Raw genomic sequence first — 16,643 nt, forward strand, 5'->3', positions numbered from 1 at the left:
TCTTCCCCCATGAACACTGACACGAAAGTCCTCAACAAAATGGTGTCAAAGCAAATCTGGTAACATTCTACATCCTGACCAAGTAGAATTTATCCTAGGAATGCAAGATGAGTTTACCATCCAAATGTTAATTACTATAGAACATCACATGAGTAGAATAAAAGGTAAAAACAACACAATTATCCCAATAGGTACCAAAAAAGTATATGTATAAAATCAGCATTTTAACAAACTAGGAATAGAAGGGAACTTGGTCATCTTGAAAAAGGGATTGGACTGAAAAAGATGCTGAAGATTTGGAGCAAGGCAAAGATGTCTGCTCTTGCCATTTCTATTCAATATTGTACTGAAGATTCTAAGCAGTGCAGTTAGTAGAGGGAAGAAAAAGGTAAATCTGTATTCACAGATATTATGAACCTGTACATAGACAAATTCCAGGGAATACGTACATGCACACATAAATAGAACTGATAAATGTTAAAAGGTACAAGACAAATATACAAAAATCAGTTGTATTCCTATAACAAGAACATGTGAAATGTAATTAATTACATTCACAATAGCATTAAAATGAATGCAATACTTTGGAATAAATTTAACAAAAGTGCAAGATATTTACAATGTACAACAAAAGGTATTGCTGAGAGAAATTAAAGATGATCTAAATTAGAGGTTCTCAACCAGGGGTGATTGTTCCCACTGAGAGATACTTGGCAATGTGTGGAGACATTTTTAGTTGTCACAGCTTGGGGGAAGGGATGCTTTTGGGATCTAGTGGTAGAGGCCAGAGATGCAGCCAAACATTGTACAATGCATAGGACAGCCTGAACAATAAATTATCTGGCCACACCAGGGTTGAATAACACCAAGGTTGAAACATCCTGATCTAAATAAAAGGAGAGGCGTTTCACATTCATGGATTGGAAGACTGTATTGTCAAGATGCCAATCCTCAAAATGATCTGTAAGTTCAATAAAAACCCTATTCCAGCAGCATTTTGTGTAGAAATTGATAAGCAGGTCATAAGATGGATATGAATATGCAAAGGGTCTGGAGTAGCAAAACAATATTTTTATTTAAGATTTTATTTGAGGGGCGCCTGGGTGGCTCAGTTGGTTAAGCGACTGCCTTCAGCTCAGGTCATGATCCCAGGGTCCTGGGATTGAACCCCGCATCGGGCTCCCTGCTGGGCAGGGCGCCTGCTTCTCCCTCTCCCTCTGCCACTCCCACCACCTGTGCTCTCCTGCTCCCTGTCAAATAAATTAAATCTTTAAGAAAAAAAGATTTGAGAGAGCGCATGTGAGAGAGGAGGGAGAGGGAGAGAGGGGCAGAGGGAGAGGGAGAAGCATATTCCCCAAGGAGCAGGGAGCCCGACACGAGGCTGGATCCCAGGACCCTGGGATCATGACCTGAGCTGAAGGCAGATGCTTAACCGACTGAGCCACCCAGGTGCCCTGCAAAACAGTTTTTTAAAATAACAAAGTGGGAGGACTAACACTATCAGACTTCCAAACTTACTATAAACTATAGTAATCAAGACAATTTGGTATTGGTACAATAGGAATATAGATAATGAAACAGAATTAACAGTCCAGAAATCCTTACATCTGTGTCACTTGGTTTTTGACAAAAGATCTTAAGGCAATCAGTGGAGAAAGGAAAGTCTAAATCACCTTAGGATAACTGTTTATGTGTATGTAAAAAATTAGACGGGCACCTGGCTGGCTTAGAGCATGTGATGCTTGATCTTGGGGTTGTAACTTTGAGCCCGTTGGGTATAGATGTTACTTAAAAATTAAATCTTTAAAGAATAAACTTAGGCCTTTACCTCACACCATACACAAAAAATGAACTCAAACTGGATCATGGACGTAAATGTAAGAGCTAATACTTTAAAACTTCTAGAAGAAAATTTAGAAATTCTTCATGATTTTGGGTTAGGCAAAGATTTCTTAGATACAAGACCAAAAGTAGGATCCATAAAAAAGTGATAATGGAATTTATCAAAATTAAAAACTTGCACCTTAAAAGACATTAAGAAAATGAAAAGACAAGATACAGATTGGGAGAAAATAGTTGTGACCCATATTAATAAGGGAATTCAGAATATGTAAAGAATTTAACAGCTCATTAATATGAAGAATTTAACAGCTCAATAATATGAAGACAACCCCATTTGAAAATGGGTGAAAGATTTGAACAGACATTTCATCAAAGAAGATGTAAGAATGGCTAATAACATGAAAAGATGTTCAAAATCATTGGTTAGGGAAATGCAGACTAAAGCAACAGTTGACTATTATATACCAGATGTTGGTGAGGGTATAGAGAAACTGGAGCCCTCACACATTATTGATGGTAATGTAAATGGTGTAGGCTAGTCTGGGTAAGTCTGACAGTTTTCTTAAAAAGCTGAACATAAATTTATTTTGTAACTTAGCAATTCTAGGAATATATCCAAAAGTAATGAAAACTTGTCTACACAAAGGCATGTGGCGAACATTCATAGCAGCATTATTCATAATGACTTTAAACTAGAAGCAGCATAAATGTCCATCAGTTGGTGAATGGCTAAATATGTCATATCCACACAATGGGATACTATTCAGCAACATAAAGGAGCAAACTGATAACATGGTGCAACACAAATGGACCTCAAAAACATGCTCAGCGAAAGAAGCCAGATGGAACACTGCACAGTATATGATTCTATGTATCTGAAATGTCCAGAAAAGCTAAATTGAGAGACAGCGGACTAGTGGTTTCCTGGGGCCTGGTGTGGAAGACCAGATTAAAAGTGCAAATGAGGAGGAAGGAACTTTTTTGGCTGATGGAAATGTTCTTGTGGAGAGAGACCAACTCTCTAAATTTACTAAAAATCATTGAATTGTAACTTACAATGGATGAATTTTATATCCTGTAAGTTATTAGTAAAGCTATTTTAAAAATGTTCGTCAGGGAGGGCAGGGGCATATTGTAGAGGCACTTAAGGCTTCCAACACTCCGACCAAGGATAGTATACTAGCTTTCCTGATTTGTGGATTTAGGTTCTTAGATACATAGAGTCTTCAGAACTACCGTATGCATTGAGTCAGAGTATGCCCGGGGTGAGAAGGGTAAATGGCAAAATTATTCACAATTATACACAAAGGATTTTTTCTTTTTAATTTTTGGTTCCCATGACACTATGACAAAGGAGGCCCTCCTTTTTCCGAGGCGTCACATGAGGCTAGAGAAAACAGGTTGCAACCGGTGAGTCTGAGTTCCAGCTTGGTGTGTTTCTTGGGAAAGGACAGGAGGCCAATGTGGCTATAGGGAGGGCTGCGGCCAGATCGCGGAGATTCATCTGATCTCTGTAGGAAGGCAGTAAAGCGTGGTAAAGAGTTCAGGCTCCAGTGGCCCGTTTGCCCTAGTTCAAATCCCCACAGTCCCACTTTCTGGCGACATGACTCTGAGTTGCTCAACTGCCTCTAATCTTCATCTTTACCTTGGGGAGAATAACGGCACTCGTAGTACTGTCAAGTCTAAGTGCGCCAGTGCACGTAAGGGCTTTAGAGTAAGCACATACTTAAGCGCTCCACACACACTTAAGTTAGCAAAAGAAGCGGAACGCTCGCACCCGCTCGCCGCTCGCCGCCGGGGGCGTTTCTCCAGGGCCCAGCTCTCCAGGGCGCCCGGAACGCCGGCAATCACTATGGTAACGGCCACCTACTTCCGGAAGAAGTACGGCGCGCGGCGAGGGCCATTCCGAGCCCTCTGCTCCCGCGAGTTGACGGGCCGCAGAGGGGCGAGGTTAGTGGGTGCTGTGGGTTCTGCTTGCCGTCCCCCGCCCCAGGCCAGCCCCGGTGCCCTCGCAGGGCCGCCCGGCTCGGCAGCCTCGTTGCCGCCAGAACCAGCTCTTCAGGCCTGGACGCCGAGGCTGAGAGGCGGTGCGGCCATGGACTTCTCCAAGTTCCTGGCGGAAGACTTCGACGTGAAGGAGTGGATCAACGCGGCCTTCAGGACCGGTTCGAAGGAGGCGGCGGCCGGGAAGGCGGACGGCCACGCGGCCACGCTGGTGATGAAGCTGCAGCTGTTCATCCAGGAGGTGAACCACGCCGTGGAGGGTAAGGCTGAGCTGCCGGGACGCGCGTGGGGCGGCGGCGGTCCGCGGCCCCCGCGGTGGGAAGGCGAGCCCGGACCGACCCTCCTCCAGACCTTTCGGGGGCAGCCGGGGGCCGGTCTCAGCTCGCTGCCGCCTGCCTAACGCTTGCCGAGGCTGGGGCTTGCTCTTCCGCCCCCGGCGGTGCCATCAAGTTTCCTTTAAGGCCCAAGAGTGAATTTCAAGAATATTAACTAATCGTTACCTGGTTCTTATATTTGGCAAAAGCGTTATCAGAGGCGTGTGGGAATGACACAAATCTGGGAAACGTTGTTTTAGCGGAGCTTCATGTCCTTGAAGATGGGCTGGCCTGAATGGAGACTTGAACCATCTTTCAAGGATAGTTAATTATAAAAAATAATACACACCAGCAACCTTTTCATTAACTCCTACTCGATTTTTAGTCACGGTATGTTCACCGTATGTTCATTAGGTGCCTACTGCACGGCCAGTCTCTGCTAGGCTCCGTGGGAGAGACGGTTCCTACAGGGAAGCTTAAGACCCAGTAAATAGAACTTTATTTTGTAGATGGGTCCAGTGTTTAAGAAAAGGCTGATGTTGGGGGGAGGGGAGCTTTATTTCACTGCAGGTTCTTTATTGTACTTTGCATCTAATAGTCATTGAACATCTGCTACACCTGTGCCCAGAAATGGGCCATGTGCAAGAAGTTTACTTTTCAGGAGCTGCTGCCTTGTGGGGAAGATACTAAACAGTTAAATTACAATGAAGGGTGGCTTTCCTACAAGTAGGACCAGGAGTTACGAGAGCTGGAAAAAGTGTGCAGTTACCTCTAGTCTGGGAGAATCATAAAGGGTTTTCCCTGTGTTAGCCTTGAAGGAAGACTTCATAGGGCAAAGAGGGGGGAGGACATTAATAATAATATGATAGCAATATTTGAGTCCTTGATAATGTGTCAACCATTCTTTTAAATGCCCTGTATGTATTAACTAAGTGGTTCTGAAACCAGGGGTGGTAATGTCACCTCCTTCTACCCTCACCATCCCCTGACTATCTGGAAGTTGTTGGGAGTATTTTTAGTCCTTGCAATGGGGAGGAATGTCACAATGATGGACAGTTAGTGGAAATACCCAGCGATGCTTAGTGTCCTGCATGCTTGGGATATCCTACACAATGAAGAATTGTCCTGGCCAAAATGTTAATGTTGCCCCTTCTCAGCCTAATTATCCAATTTAAACCTGGCTATAATCCTTAGAGGTAGACACAGTTATGATGACCAGTTTATAGTTGTAGAGATTGTGGCTGAGTGAAGTAACTGACCCATCATCATATTTCTAGTTTGGATTTGAACCCATGCATTGGTCCCAGAGCTCAGGCTCTTATCCATTATACCTTGCTACCTCTCTGGTATGAAAGGGAGGAGAGAACAGCGCATACAGAGGCATGTGGGTATAAAAAGGCCTAGCCAGTCCACAGAAGAGTGAGAAGTTCAAACAGCTCCATCAGCAACATCAACAAACATTAGTCATTAGTATTATTATTACAGGATCACACTTTCCCGGGGGGAGGGGGAGACTTCTGGAGCTAACACAGAAAAGTAGATTAGGATCAAACTGTGAAAGGCCTTTTTGCCCATCATTTTATTTTATTTTATTCTTTACGCACGCGCGCGCACCCGAGGACGGGGAGGCATAGAGGGAGAGAGAATCTTAAGCAGGCCCAATCCCACACCCTGAGATCATGACCTGAGCCGAAATCAAGAGTGGGACACTTAACCGACTGAACCGCCCAGGTGTCCCCTTTTTCATTATCCTAAGGAGTTGGGAATTCGGCCCCTAGGCAGTGGGAAGCCTTCAGAGGTTTTTGTTTTTTGTTTTTCAAAGATTTTATTTATTTATTTGACAGAGAGAGAGAGACAGCAAGAGAGGGAACACAAGCAGGGGGAGTGGGAGAGGGAGAAGCAGGCTTCCCACTGAGCCGGGAGCCCGATGTGGGGCTCGATCCCAGGACCCTGGGATCATGACCTGAGCCAAAGGCAGACGCTTACCCGACTGAGCCACCCAGGTGCCCCGCTTTCAGAGGTTTAAAGCTTTCTTTTTATGGAAGGCGAGACAGGGCTCAAATCTGCAGGGAAGAGAGGTTATTGCAGAGGCTCTAGCAGGGGATGTTGAGGGCTCCAAATTGGGAGATTGATTTGTTCAGTCATTCAGTCAACAAATATTTATTAGGCACAAACTGTTTTCCAGGTTCCAGAGATACAGTGTCAAACAAGACCCAGTCCTAGGTTGGGTCGGTTAACAGGCCAAGTTGGAGAGAGGGGGAGAAAAACCCCCAAACAGGGACCAGATCATGCAGGGATTTTAATGTCTCATTAAAGAGTTTGGATTTGATTTAAAATGAGTGTAAAGGAAAGGTACCAAAGGATTTTTAAGCAGGGGAGGGACAGGGATTGATTCGGAAGGCAACTGTTCAGAAGAGTGGACTGTCAAAATAGTGGCTTCAGCTGGGGTTGTGGCAGTGGGCATGGTGAGAAATGGGTAGATTTAAGATATTTTTAGGAGGAAGAATGGGAAGAACTTGCTGATGGATTGGAAGGAGGGACAAGAGGAGGAGAACATTAAGAATGACTGTGGGTGGAGGTCCCAAACATACAGTAACATTGAGAGAATTGTAGTGAACATCCATATGCCCACTACCTAGATTCTACAATTAACAATTTACTATTCCTGCTTTATCACAAATCTGTCCATTTACCTGTCCCTCTCTCCATTCATCCATCTCATTTTTTTGATGTATGATGTATTTCAAAATGAGTTGCAGAGGTCAGTATACTTTACCCCTGTACATTTCAGTGGGTACCCTAAACATAATAGAATTCAGTACTTGTTTACAGCTCTTTTTTTTTTTACTAAATAAAATTTACATAAGGTGAAATGCACAAATCTTATCTGATGAGTGGAATGAGTTTTGACAGATGTATACAGCTGGGATAATTCAAATCTCTGTCAAGAAGGAGAATGTTACAATCGCCCAAGAAAGTGCCCCCATTCCCCTTCACAGTGAAATCTGGCCCTTACCCTCCCAGAGGCAACCACTGCAAGTGATAGCTTTAAAATGGAAAAAAGAGTGGACTAAATTTGGTGCGGGGGGAGGGTTGTGGAGAAGGAAAAAGAGGTACACAGGGAACAGCAAGGGCCGAAGAGTGACTTCGAGGTTTAGCAGGCGGAAGGCTGGGGCCATAACAATGTTGTTAAAAGTCAGCATTGTTCTCTATACAGAAGAAATCTCTATACAGAAGAAATCCTTGTTCTATCTTTGTTTTCTTAGTCTTAGAACTTTACCCGGGGTCAGTGCTGGAAACACATTGTTATTTTATGGCTCAGCTGGATGAACAGGTTCTTGAAATATTTCTTCAAGATGTTAAGGTTCCATTCATTGCACTGGTAGAGCAGAAGACGCTGGACTTACTGGGTTGATTTCCTGATGAATTGCCCTTTAAAGGGTCAGAGGGGTATGCTAGTAACTCTCCCAATTCCACATAACACATCATAGTGTGCAAAGATGTGCAAATTGTATTCTGTGTTTGGGATGTCTGTTAAAACGGTGGCTCAGTCGTTAAGCGTCTGCCTTCAGCTCCGGTCATGATCCTGGGGTCCTGGGATCGAGCCCCGCATCGGGCTCCCTGCTCCGCGGGAAGCCTGCTTCTCCCTTTCCCACTCCCCCTGCTTGTGTTCCCTCTCTCGCTGTGTCTCTCTCTGTCAAATAAATAAAATCTTAAAAAAAAACCAAAAAAAACCATGCAGCTTTCTTAATGTCACCTGATCTCCTACCAGATTTGTTAAATAAGAAACTCTGGCAGGTGCCGGGGGACCTGCATTTAACTGTGCCCCAGTTGATGCTGGTCGTCTGTGGACTCTATTTTGAAAAGACCATGGAATGCAGACATTGGGGCCAGACACACGTAAGGCTTGGTTTCAGCTCTGTGAAATCTTAGGGAAGTTACTCAACCTCTCTGAGCCTCAGTTTCCTTATTTGTAAGAGGTGACTGCTAATGATTCCTGTGGATATTACGTGATAGAATGGGATGTAGCTGGCATTTACCCAGTGTCAGATTCTTTCATTTTCTCTCCTCACAAAGGGAGTTTCAATTTAACTCAGTGGTGGAAAAGCATTGATGTTGGGTCAGGTTGATGGTTCCTTCCTTGTCAAATCCATGGCCCACACCGATCAGACTGGGGCAGACATGGTCCTGGCAGAGCCCGCCTCCCAGCCCACCTCTTCTCCACTCCCCATCATCCACAGGCTCAGAAAACTGTGTGGCTGGGGGTGCTTTGGGGAAAATTCCCTTCCTGTCTTCTGATCTCTTCATCTTGTTCACTGGTGACTGGTCTGATTTTCACCTTTTGTTCTTTGGTTCCTGCTACAGAAACAAGTCACCAGGCTCTTCAGAACATGCCCAAAGTGCTCCGCGATGTTGAAGCCCTGAAACAGGAGGCGTCTTTTCTGAAAGAACAAATGATTCTTGTCAAGGAGGACATTAAAAAATTTGAACAGGATACGTCTCAATCGATGCAGGTATTCATGCTCCTGTCCCTAATGCTGATTCTTGTCTTTGGAAGACATTCACAGAACCTCCCTCAAAACGGGAGCGTGCCATGATGCTTATGTTTCAAGTCACCAGTGGAGGGTAGAGATAAAGGAACTGCCACTTCCTTAGTCTTTGACCTCTCGTCTCTCTTTTAGGTATTGGTAGAAATCGACCAGGTCAAGTCCAGAATGCAGCTTGCGGCGGAGTCCCTTCAGGAAGCAGACAAGTGGAGCACACTGAGTGCTGATATCGAGGAGACCTTCAAGACTCAAGTAGGTCTTGAGTTTAGGGGATGTCCGCAGGCTGGGTAGGCAGGCGCTTGAGGTTTGGAGAAACAAATGAGAAAGTCGTTTCCTCGAACCCACAAGGGATAGGAAGAAGCCCTGCGTGGAAACACACAGGCAAAGGGTGAGAAAACCTGCAGTTGCTCAGGGTCTTTCCACCTTCTGGAGTTGGTATCTTGACTGATGGCCTTCTTGTCATAGTTCAGGAGAAACCTCAGTGAAAAAGGCAGAGAAAATGGATGAAATGAGATTGTGGAACATGGGCAGGGGCCCTTCCACATCCTGGGACCCTCCGGGGCTGCCAACTGTGGGAAATAGCAATGCTTTTGATACCTGGTTATCAGGGTGAGGTCAGGTGATGTCTCATGAAAAACTCTTTTTCGGTTAAGCAAAATGAATTCTTTTATTGTCTCTTTTGCTAGTTTTCTTTTTTTTTTTAAAGATTTTATTTATTTTTTTGACAGAGACACAGCGAGAGACGGAACAAAGCAGGGGGAGTGGGAGAGGGAGAAGCAGGCTTCCGACGGAGCAGGGAGCCCCGTGCGGGGCTTGATCCCAGGACTCTGGGATCATGACCTGAGCTGAAGGCAGACGCTTAACGACTGAGCCACCCAGGCGCCCCTCTTTTTTTTTTTTTTAAAGATTTATTTGAGGGCGCCTGGGTGGCTCAGATGGTTAAGCGTCTGCCTTCGGCTTAGGTCATGATCCCAGGGTCCTAGGATCGAGTCCCGCATTGGGCTCCCTGCTCGGAGGGGGGCCTGCTTCTTCCTCTCCCTCTGCTGCTCCCCCTGCTTGTGCTCTTTCGCTCTCTCTGTCAAATAAATAAAATCTTTAAAAAAAAAAAAAGATTTTATTTATTTGAGAGAGAGATAGTAAGAGAGAGCATGAGCTGGAAGAGGGAGAAGCAGGCTCCTCGCTGAGCAGGGAGCCTGATGCGGGGCTCGATCCCAGGACCCTGGGATCATGACCTGAGCTGAAGGCAGACACTTAACAACTGAGCCACCCAGGCACCCCCCACTTTTTGCTAATTTTTAAAACTCTCACAATTTTTTTAAAAAACGCTCAGTGCATGAGGGGAAAAAAATTAGTAAACAGGAATAAACAGTGAAAAATGAGGGTTCACAGATGTGAGTTGCTAATCTTCCTGGATTCCTGGCACGTGCGTGATTGCAGTCAGTACACTACTAATATTAACTAGCTAAGAGTTGGAAAGCTTTTGCCGCTCCCAACTATCCCGATATTCAGAACCAGCTGCCCAGAGACCACATGCATCTGGCTGGACTCCCCCCTAGGCACTGCAAACTGAATTCATTATTTCTGTCTAGAACCGCTCCCCATTTGCTCTTCCCTTTGGCCTCCCTGTCTTGGTTCGTGGCGGCACTTCCCCAGCAAGGGTCTAGGCTAGAAACCTCAGCAGTCCTTAACCGCGCCCTCTTCCCCATCTCTCCCATATCTCTCTGCAGTTGTCCGTTCTTTGGATCCCTCTGCCACCACTCTGTTCACGCTTCCCATCGTCTTTCTCCTAAACCACTGCAGCAGCCACCCACCCCTGCTGGCTCCTGGCCTCTCACAGGCAAACTCAGTTGCTCCCTCCCCTGGGCCCCGGTAGCACCTGAACCATACTCCTTAAATTGTATCCTGATCTTGCTGTCCCAATATGTTGGGAACTCAGGGGCTGCAGTGTGATCTTCTTTGTGTCTCAAACATCTAATACAGTGTCTGACACGTTGTAGACACCTGTTGAGTGCTGAAATGAAACACAATTACTACATTCTTTATTCTTTTAAAAAACAGCATTTTTTTTTTTTTTTTTTAAGATTTTATTTATTTGTCAGAGAGAGTACAAGCGGGGGAAAGAGAGAAGCAGGCTCTGCACCGAGCAGAGAGCCCGATGCAGGGCTCAATCCCAGGACCCTGAGATCATGACCTGAACCGAAGGCAGACACTTAACCGACTGAGCCACCCAGGTGCCCCTGAACGACCTGGGATCTTTTAAAATAAATATCCTCTATTCTGGTCTTTTATAGGACATAGCTGTGATTTCTGCTAAGCTGACAGGTATGCAGAACAGCTTAATGATGCTTGTTGATACACCAGACTACTCGGAAAAATGTGTGCACTTGGAGGCACTGAAGAACAGGCTGGAGGCCCTGGCCTCCCCGCAGATTGTAGCTGCGTTCACCTCCCAGTCTGTAGGTAAGTGCGGGCCCCTTCTCATCTCTGCACACCTCCTCACAAAGGTAAGGCTTTCCAAGTCTTCAGCCTTTTGAGTGTCTTACTGTGGATTAAATTATGTAGTTTGGAAGTTAAGTTGTAACTTTTTTGGGGTTGCCTTTTTTCAATAGTTTATATGAATATTTTCAAGCATACAGAAATGTCGAGATAAGCACACAACAGACACACTGTCTAGATCCTAGTTAAGCGTTTTCCCACATTTGCTTTGTCACACATCTACCCACCCATCCATCTCTCTGTCCATCCAGGTTCTGTTTGGGGTGCGTTGCAAAGTAACTTATAGATATCGGCATACTTCACTCTTAAATGCTTCAGCATTCATATCAATAACTAGAGTTCACTATTGCTTTATGATTCTCTTTTTTTGAAGTGAAATTTACTTTTAGAGAAACGCACGTATCTTAAGTGTACCGTTTGACGAGTTTTGACCCTTGTCAAATATGATTTTTATTTCCTGTGGCCTACTAATGTGGAAAATCATATTGATAGCATTCCTAGTATCCTTTTATTCTTGCAACTCAAGAATAAGCCCCACATGTTTATGGGACGTCTGTATGGGTGCACGCACGTGTGTATGCATGTTAATGTCCTACTGGATATTTGCTAATATTTAGAATTTTTTCATAGAGATCTTATTAGCAAATATCTTTTTTTTTTTAAAGATTTTATTTATTTATTAGAGAAAGCAAGAAAGAGAGAGCACAAGCAGGGGGAGTGGCAGGCAGAGGGAGAAGCAGGCTCCCAGAGGAGCAAGGAACCAGATGCAGGACTCAATCCCAGGACCCTGGGATCATGACCTGAGCTAAAGGCAGACGCTTAACTGACTGAGCCACCCAGGCACCCCACTCTGTTAGGTTTTAAGGAACATTTTTATCAAATATTGCCATGGCCCCATTAAATGCTTTCTGTCTGCAGTTCAACTTGGGTATGAATATTACAACTTCTGCCTTCTTTTTTGTTTGTACTTGCTTCAGTATGGCTTTACCCATTTTTTTTTTAACCTTCAAACTTTTTTTTTTTTTTAAGGTTTTATTTATTTATTTGACAGAGAGAGACACAACGAGAGAGGGAACACAAGCAGGGGGAGTGGGAGAGGGAGAAGCAGGCTTCCCGCTGAGCAGGGAGCCCGATGCGGGGCTCGATCCCAGGACCCTGAGATCACGACCTGAGCCCAAGGCAGACGCTTAATGACTGAGCCACCCAGGTGTCCCAACCTTCAAACTTTCTGAGATTTTTATTTTAGACTTGGCTACTGGAGATAGCACTTTGTTGAATTTTGATTTTTGATCTAATCCTGTACTTTTTAATAAGTGACTTTATGCCATTTAGGTTTTATTTAACAGAAATTGTCAGTTTTGTATATCTCTGTATTTTCTGCTTTATGTTTCTGTTTTGTGTTTTTTTTTTTCCTCACAGATGATTGAAAAATATATAACTTGATTTTAGTTTTTCTAGTGATTTATGATTTCACATTATACTAAACTTCTTTCTCAATTTATCAGCCTCCTGAAAGAAACACCATCTGCCTCCCCCAGTTAGTGTGCTTTAACTCCTCTTCCTGCTTTCCACCGTCCCTCTTCCCTGGCCAGTCTACAAGATTGCATAGTCTAGAATTTTAATCATGGTATATTGCCAAATTATTCATTATTAATTTTCAAATTATTAATTTTTTTATCATGTGGCTTTTCTCTCTAAACTTTTAAATATTAGAAAATTTTCATATTTGGTATTTTATCTTTTCATAACTGTTTTCTAACCAATAATTGGCTATTTATGCTCAATTTCTTGTTTAAATGGATTCAGTGCTCACTTTCAGACCTTTCAGTGCACGTCTTCCCCATTTGTTAATTCTTTGAGGCTTCTCTTCATGACCAGGATTCTGTTTTTAAGTAGATTTTTTTCTTTTTTCTCTTTTTTTTTTAAGATTTTATTTATTTATTTGACAGAGAGAGAGACACAGCGAAAGAGGGAACACAAGCAGGGGGAGTGGGAGAGGGAGAAGCAGGCTTCCCACAGAGCAGGGAGCCCGATGCGGGGCTCGATCCCAGGACCCTGGGACCATGACCTGAGCCGAAGGCAGACGCTTAACGACTGAGCCACTCAGGCGCCCCTTAAGTAGATTTTTTTCACCTCAGGAAGGTCATAGGGATTATATGCATATCCTTAGTGTTTATGTAGTAAAGAATGTCTTTTTGTTGCTTTTACATATAGAAGAAAATGGCTGCTTTTGGAATTTTTGGATCACACTGTTTTTCCTATGGAATTCTAGAAACCTTGATTCCTTGTCTTCTGCCAACTGTATTTTGCTATAAACATGAGACTGGCCTGATTCTTTCTTTCTTTTTTTTTTTTTTGGTAGTTAGTTTGTTTCTTTTCCTTGTAATAGTTAAAGCAGGGGTTAGCAAGCATTTTCTGTAAAGGGCCAGGTAGTAAATATTTTGGGCTCTCTGGGACGTGTGCTCTCTGTCACCAATACTTAACTGCAGTTGTAGTGTGAAAGCCTGTGTGTAAATGAATGGGCTTCTCTGTGTTCCAGTAAAGCTTTATGACAAAACCAGGTGGTGATGTTGCCTGCTGGCTCATAGTTTGCTGACTTCTGGCTTATACAATTCTTCCTTTTGCCTTATAGTTTAATTACTTCACTAGATTATTTTTCAGTTTGGGAAAAATATTTTTCTAGAACATAGTGTGAGCTCTTTTTATTTGCTGATTCATGTCTTTCTCTGTTTCTAGAAAATTTCTTTCTTAAAAAATATTTTTTCTGTTTCATTTGTTTTCCATTTTTGAGAATATCAACTGTCTGTCCATCACCTCTCCGTTTCCCCCTCCTTTATGTCGTGTTTCCTCTGGTCCATTTTAGCTCTTTATCAACTCTCCCCATAGTCTTTTTTATTTTTCAAAAGATTGTTTTTCATTTCACCAATAGCATTCTCTTTCTTTCTTTCTTTTTTAAGATTTTATTTATTTGAGAGAGAGATAGCAAGAGAGAGCACGGGTAGGGTGGAGGGGCACAGGGAGAGGGAGAAGCAGGCTCCCTGCTGAGCAGGGAGCCCAATGCAGGACTTGATCCCAGGACCCTGGGATCATGACCCGAGCCGAAGGCAGACGCTTAACCTACTGAGCCACCCAGGTGTCCCAAGTCCTTTGACCATTTTAAAATCGGGTAATTTATTTTTTATTGTTGAGTTGTAGGAGTTTGTTATATATTCCGGAAATTAATCCCTGATCAGATATATGATTTGTATACTCCGATTCTGTGGGTTGTCTTTTCATTCTATTTATAGTGTCCTTTGATGCACAAATCTTAAATTTTGATGTAGTCCAATATATCTGTTTTTAATTTTGTTGCCTGTGTTTTTGGTCTCATAAGTAAGAAACTATTGCCAAATCCAATGTCATGAAATTTTCCCCATTTTCTTCTAAGAGTTGATAGTTTTAGCTCTTACATGTTGCTCTTTGATCCATTTAAAGTTAATTTTTGTATATGGTGTAAGGTAAGGGTCCAACTTCTTTCTTTTGCATGTGGATATCCAGTTTTCTGAACATCATTTATTGTCCTTTCCCCATTGAATGGCCTTGACACCCTTGTTGAGAGTCGTTTGACTGTATATGTGAAGGTTTATTTCTGGGCTCTCTGTTCTCTTCCGTTGGTCATGTCTATCCTTATGCCAGTCCCACACTGTTACCCCCACCTGCCCCACACACATTGTTTTGATTATTGTAGCTTTGTAGTAAGTTTTGAAGTCATGAAGTGTGAGACCACCACCGTCACCCTTCTCTTTCAAGATTGTTTTGTCTATTTGGGGTCCCTTGAAATTCCATATGAATTCTAGGATGGGTTTTTCTGTTTCTCTAGAAGACACCATTGGGATTTCGATAGGGATTGCATTGAATCTGTAGATGGCTTTGGGTAGTATTACCATCTTAACAGTATTAAGTCTTTCAATCCATCAACACGGGATGTTTTTTCATTTATTTGTGTCTTCTTTAATTTCTTTCAGCAGTGTTTTGTCATTTTCAGAGTACAAATCTTTCAGCTCCTTGTTACATTTTTTCCTAAGTATTTTGTTTATTTTGATGTTACTGTAAATGAATTTTTTATTTCCTCTTCAGATCGTTCATTGTCAATATATAGAAAAACAACTGATTTTTTTTTAAAGATTTTATTTATTCACTTGAGAGAGACAGACAGAGAAAGCACAAGCAGGGGAAGAGGCAGAGGGAGAGGAAGAAGCAGGCTTCCCACTGAGCAGGGAGCCTGACGTGGGGCTCGATCCCAGGACCCAGAGATCATGACCTGAGCCAAAGGCAGACGCCCAACCATCTGAGCCACCCAGGTGCCCCAACACAACTGATTTTTGTGTGTTGATTTTGTATCCTACAACTTTGCCAAATTCACTTATTAGTTCTAACAGGTTTTTTTGTGGAATCTTTAGGGTTTTCTGATTATAAGATCATATCATCTGCAAACAAAGATAATTTTACTTCTTCCTTTTCTCTTTGAATGCTTTTAATTTCTCTTTCATTCCTCATTGCTCCGGCTAAGACTTCCAGCACTAAGGTGAATAGAGGTGGCAAAAGCAGGATTCTTGTCTTGTTCCTGATCTCAGAGGAAGAGTTTGAAATAGTCTTTCACCACTGAGTATTATGTTAACTGGGGGCTTTTCATATATGAAAATTTGTTTATTATGTTGACATAGTTTGTTTCTATTCCTAGTTTGTTGAGTTATATCATGAAAAGTGTTGAATTGTATCAAATTCTTTTCTTCACCATTTGAGATGATCATGTGGATTATTTCCATCATTCTGTTAATATGGTATATTACATTGATTGATTTTCATACATTGAACCATGCTTGCATCTCAGGAATAAATTCCACTTGGCTATAGAGTATTATCCTTTAATGTGCTGCTGATGTTGGTTTGCTAGTATTTCATCAAGGATTTTTGCATCACTATTCATCAGGGATGTGGCCCCTGGGTGGCTCAGTTGGTTAAGTGTCTGACTCTTGATTTCTGCTCAGGTCATGATCTCAGGGTCATGAGATCGAGCCCTGTGTTGGGTTCTGCTTTAGGTGTGGAGTCTGCTTGAGCATTCCACCTCTGCTTGAGTGCACGCGTGCTCTCTCTCTCTCAAAAAAAAAAAAAATCATCAGGGATATTGGTCTGTAGGTTTCTTTTCTTGTATTGTCTTTGTCTGGCTTTGGATCGGGGTAATGCTGGCCTCGTAGAATGAGTTAGAAAGTGTTTCCTCCTCTTCAGTTTTTTGGAAGAGTTTGAGAAGAATTGGTATTAATTTTTCTTTAAATGTCTAGTATATTCACCAGTGAAGCCGTTTGGTGTGCTTTTCTTTGTTGAAGGGTTTTTGATTACTGATTCAATCTCCTTACTAGTTTTAGATCCATTTAGAATTCTTAACTTCTTCATGATTCAGTCT

At 42.9% G+C, this 16,643-nt stretch overlaps 1 protein-coding gene across 2 annotated transcripts in view; it reads left to right on the forward strand.

Moving 5' to 3' along the window:
- The first annotated feature begins 3,726 nt into the window (after positions 1 to 3,726).
- Positions 3,727 to 16,643, forward strand: part of COG7 (component of oligomeric golgi complex 7) — a 73,503-nt gene continuing 60,586 nt past the window's right edge. The window contains exons 1-4 of one of the 2 annotated variants that reach the window (XM_078074693.1): positions 3,727 to 4,106; positions 8,526 to 8,674; positions 8,843 to 8,959; positions 10,999 to 11,167. In XM_078074693.1, coding sequence (XP_077930819.1) covers positions 3,938 to 4,106; positions 8,526 to 8,674; positions 8,843 to 8,959; positions 10,999 to 11,167 — 604 coding nt within the window. In that variant the 5' untranslated portion in view covers positions 3,727 to 3,937. The remainder of the gene's footprint in view (positions 4,107 to 8,525; positions 8,675 to 8,842; positions 8,960 to 10,998; positions 11,168 to 16,643) is intronic. The other variant, XM_078074692.1, reaches the window with a different exon arrangement.

The sequence above is a fragment of the Halichoerus grypus genome, chromosome 6 (assembly GCF_964656455.1).
Source record: "Halichoerus grypus chromosome 6, mHalGry1.hap1.1, whole genome shotgun sequence".
NCBI classification, from domain to species: Eukaryota; Metazoa; Chordata; class Mammalia; order Carnivora; family Phocidae; genus Halichoerus; species Halichoerus grypus.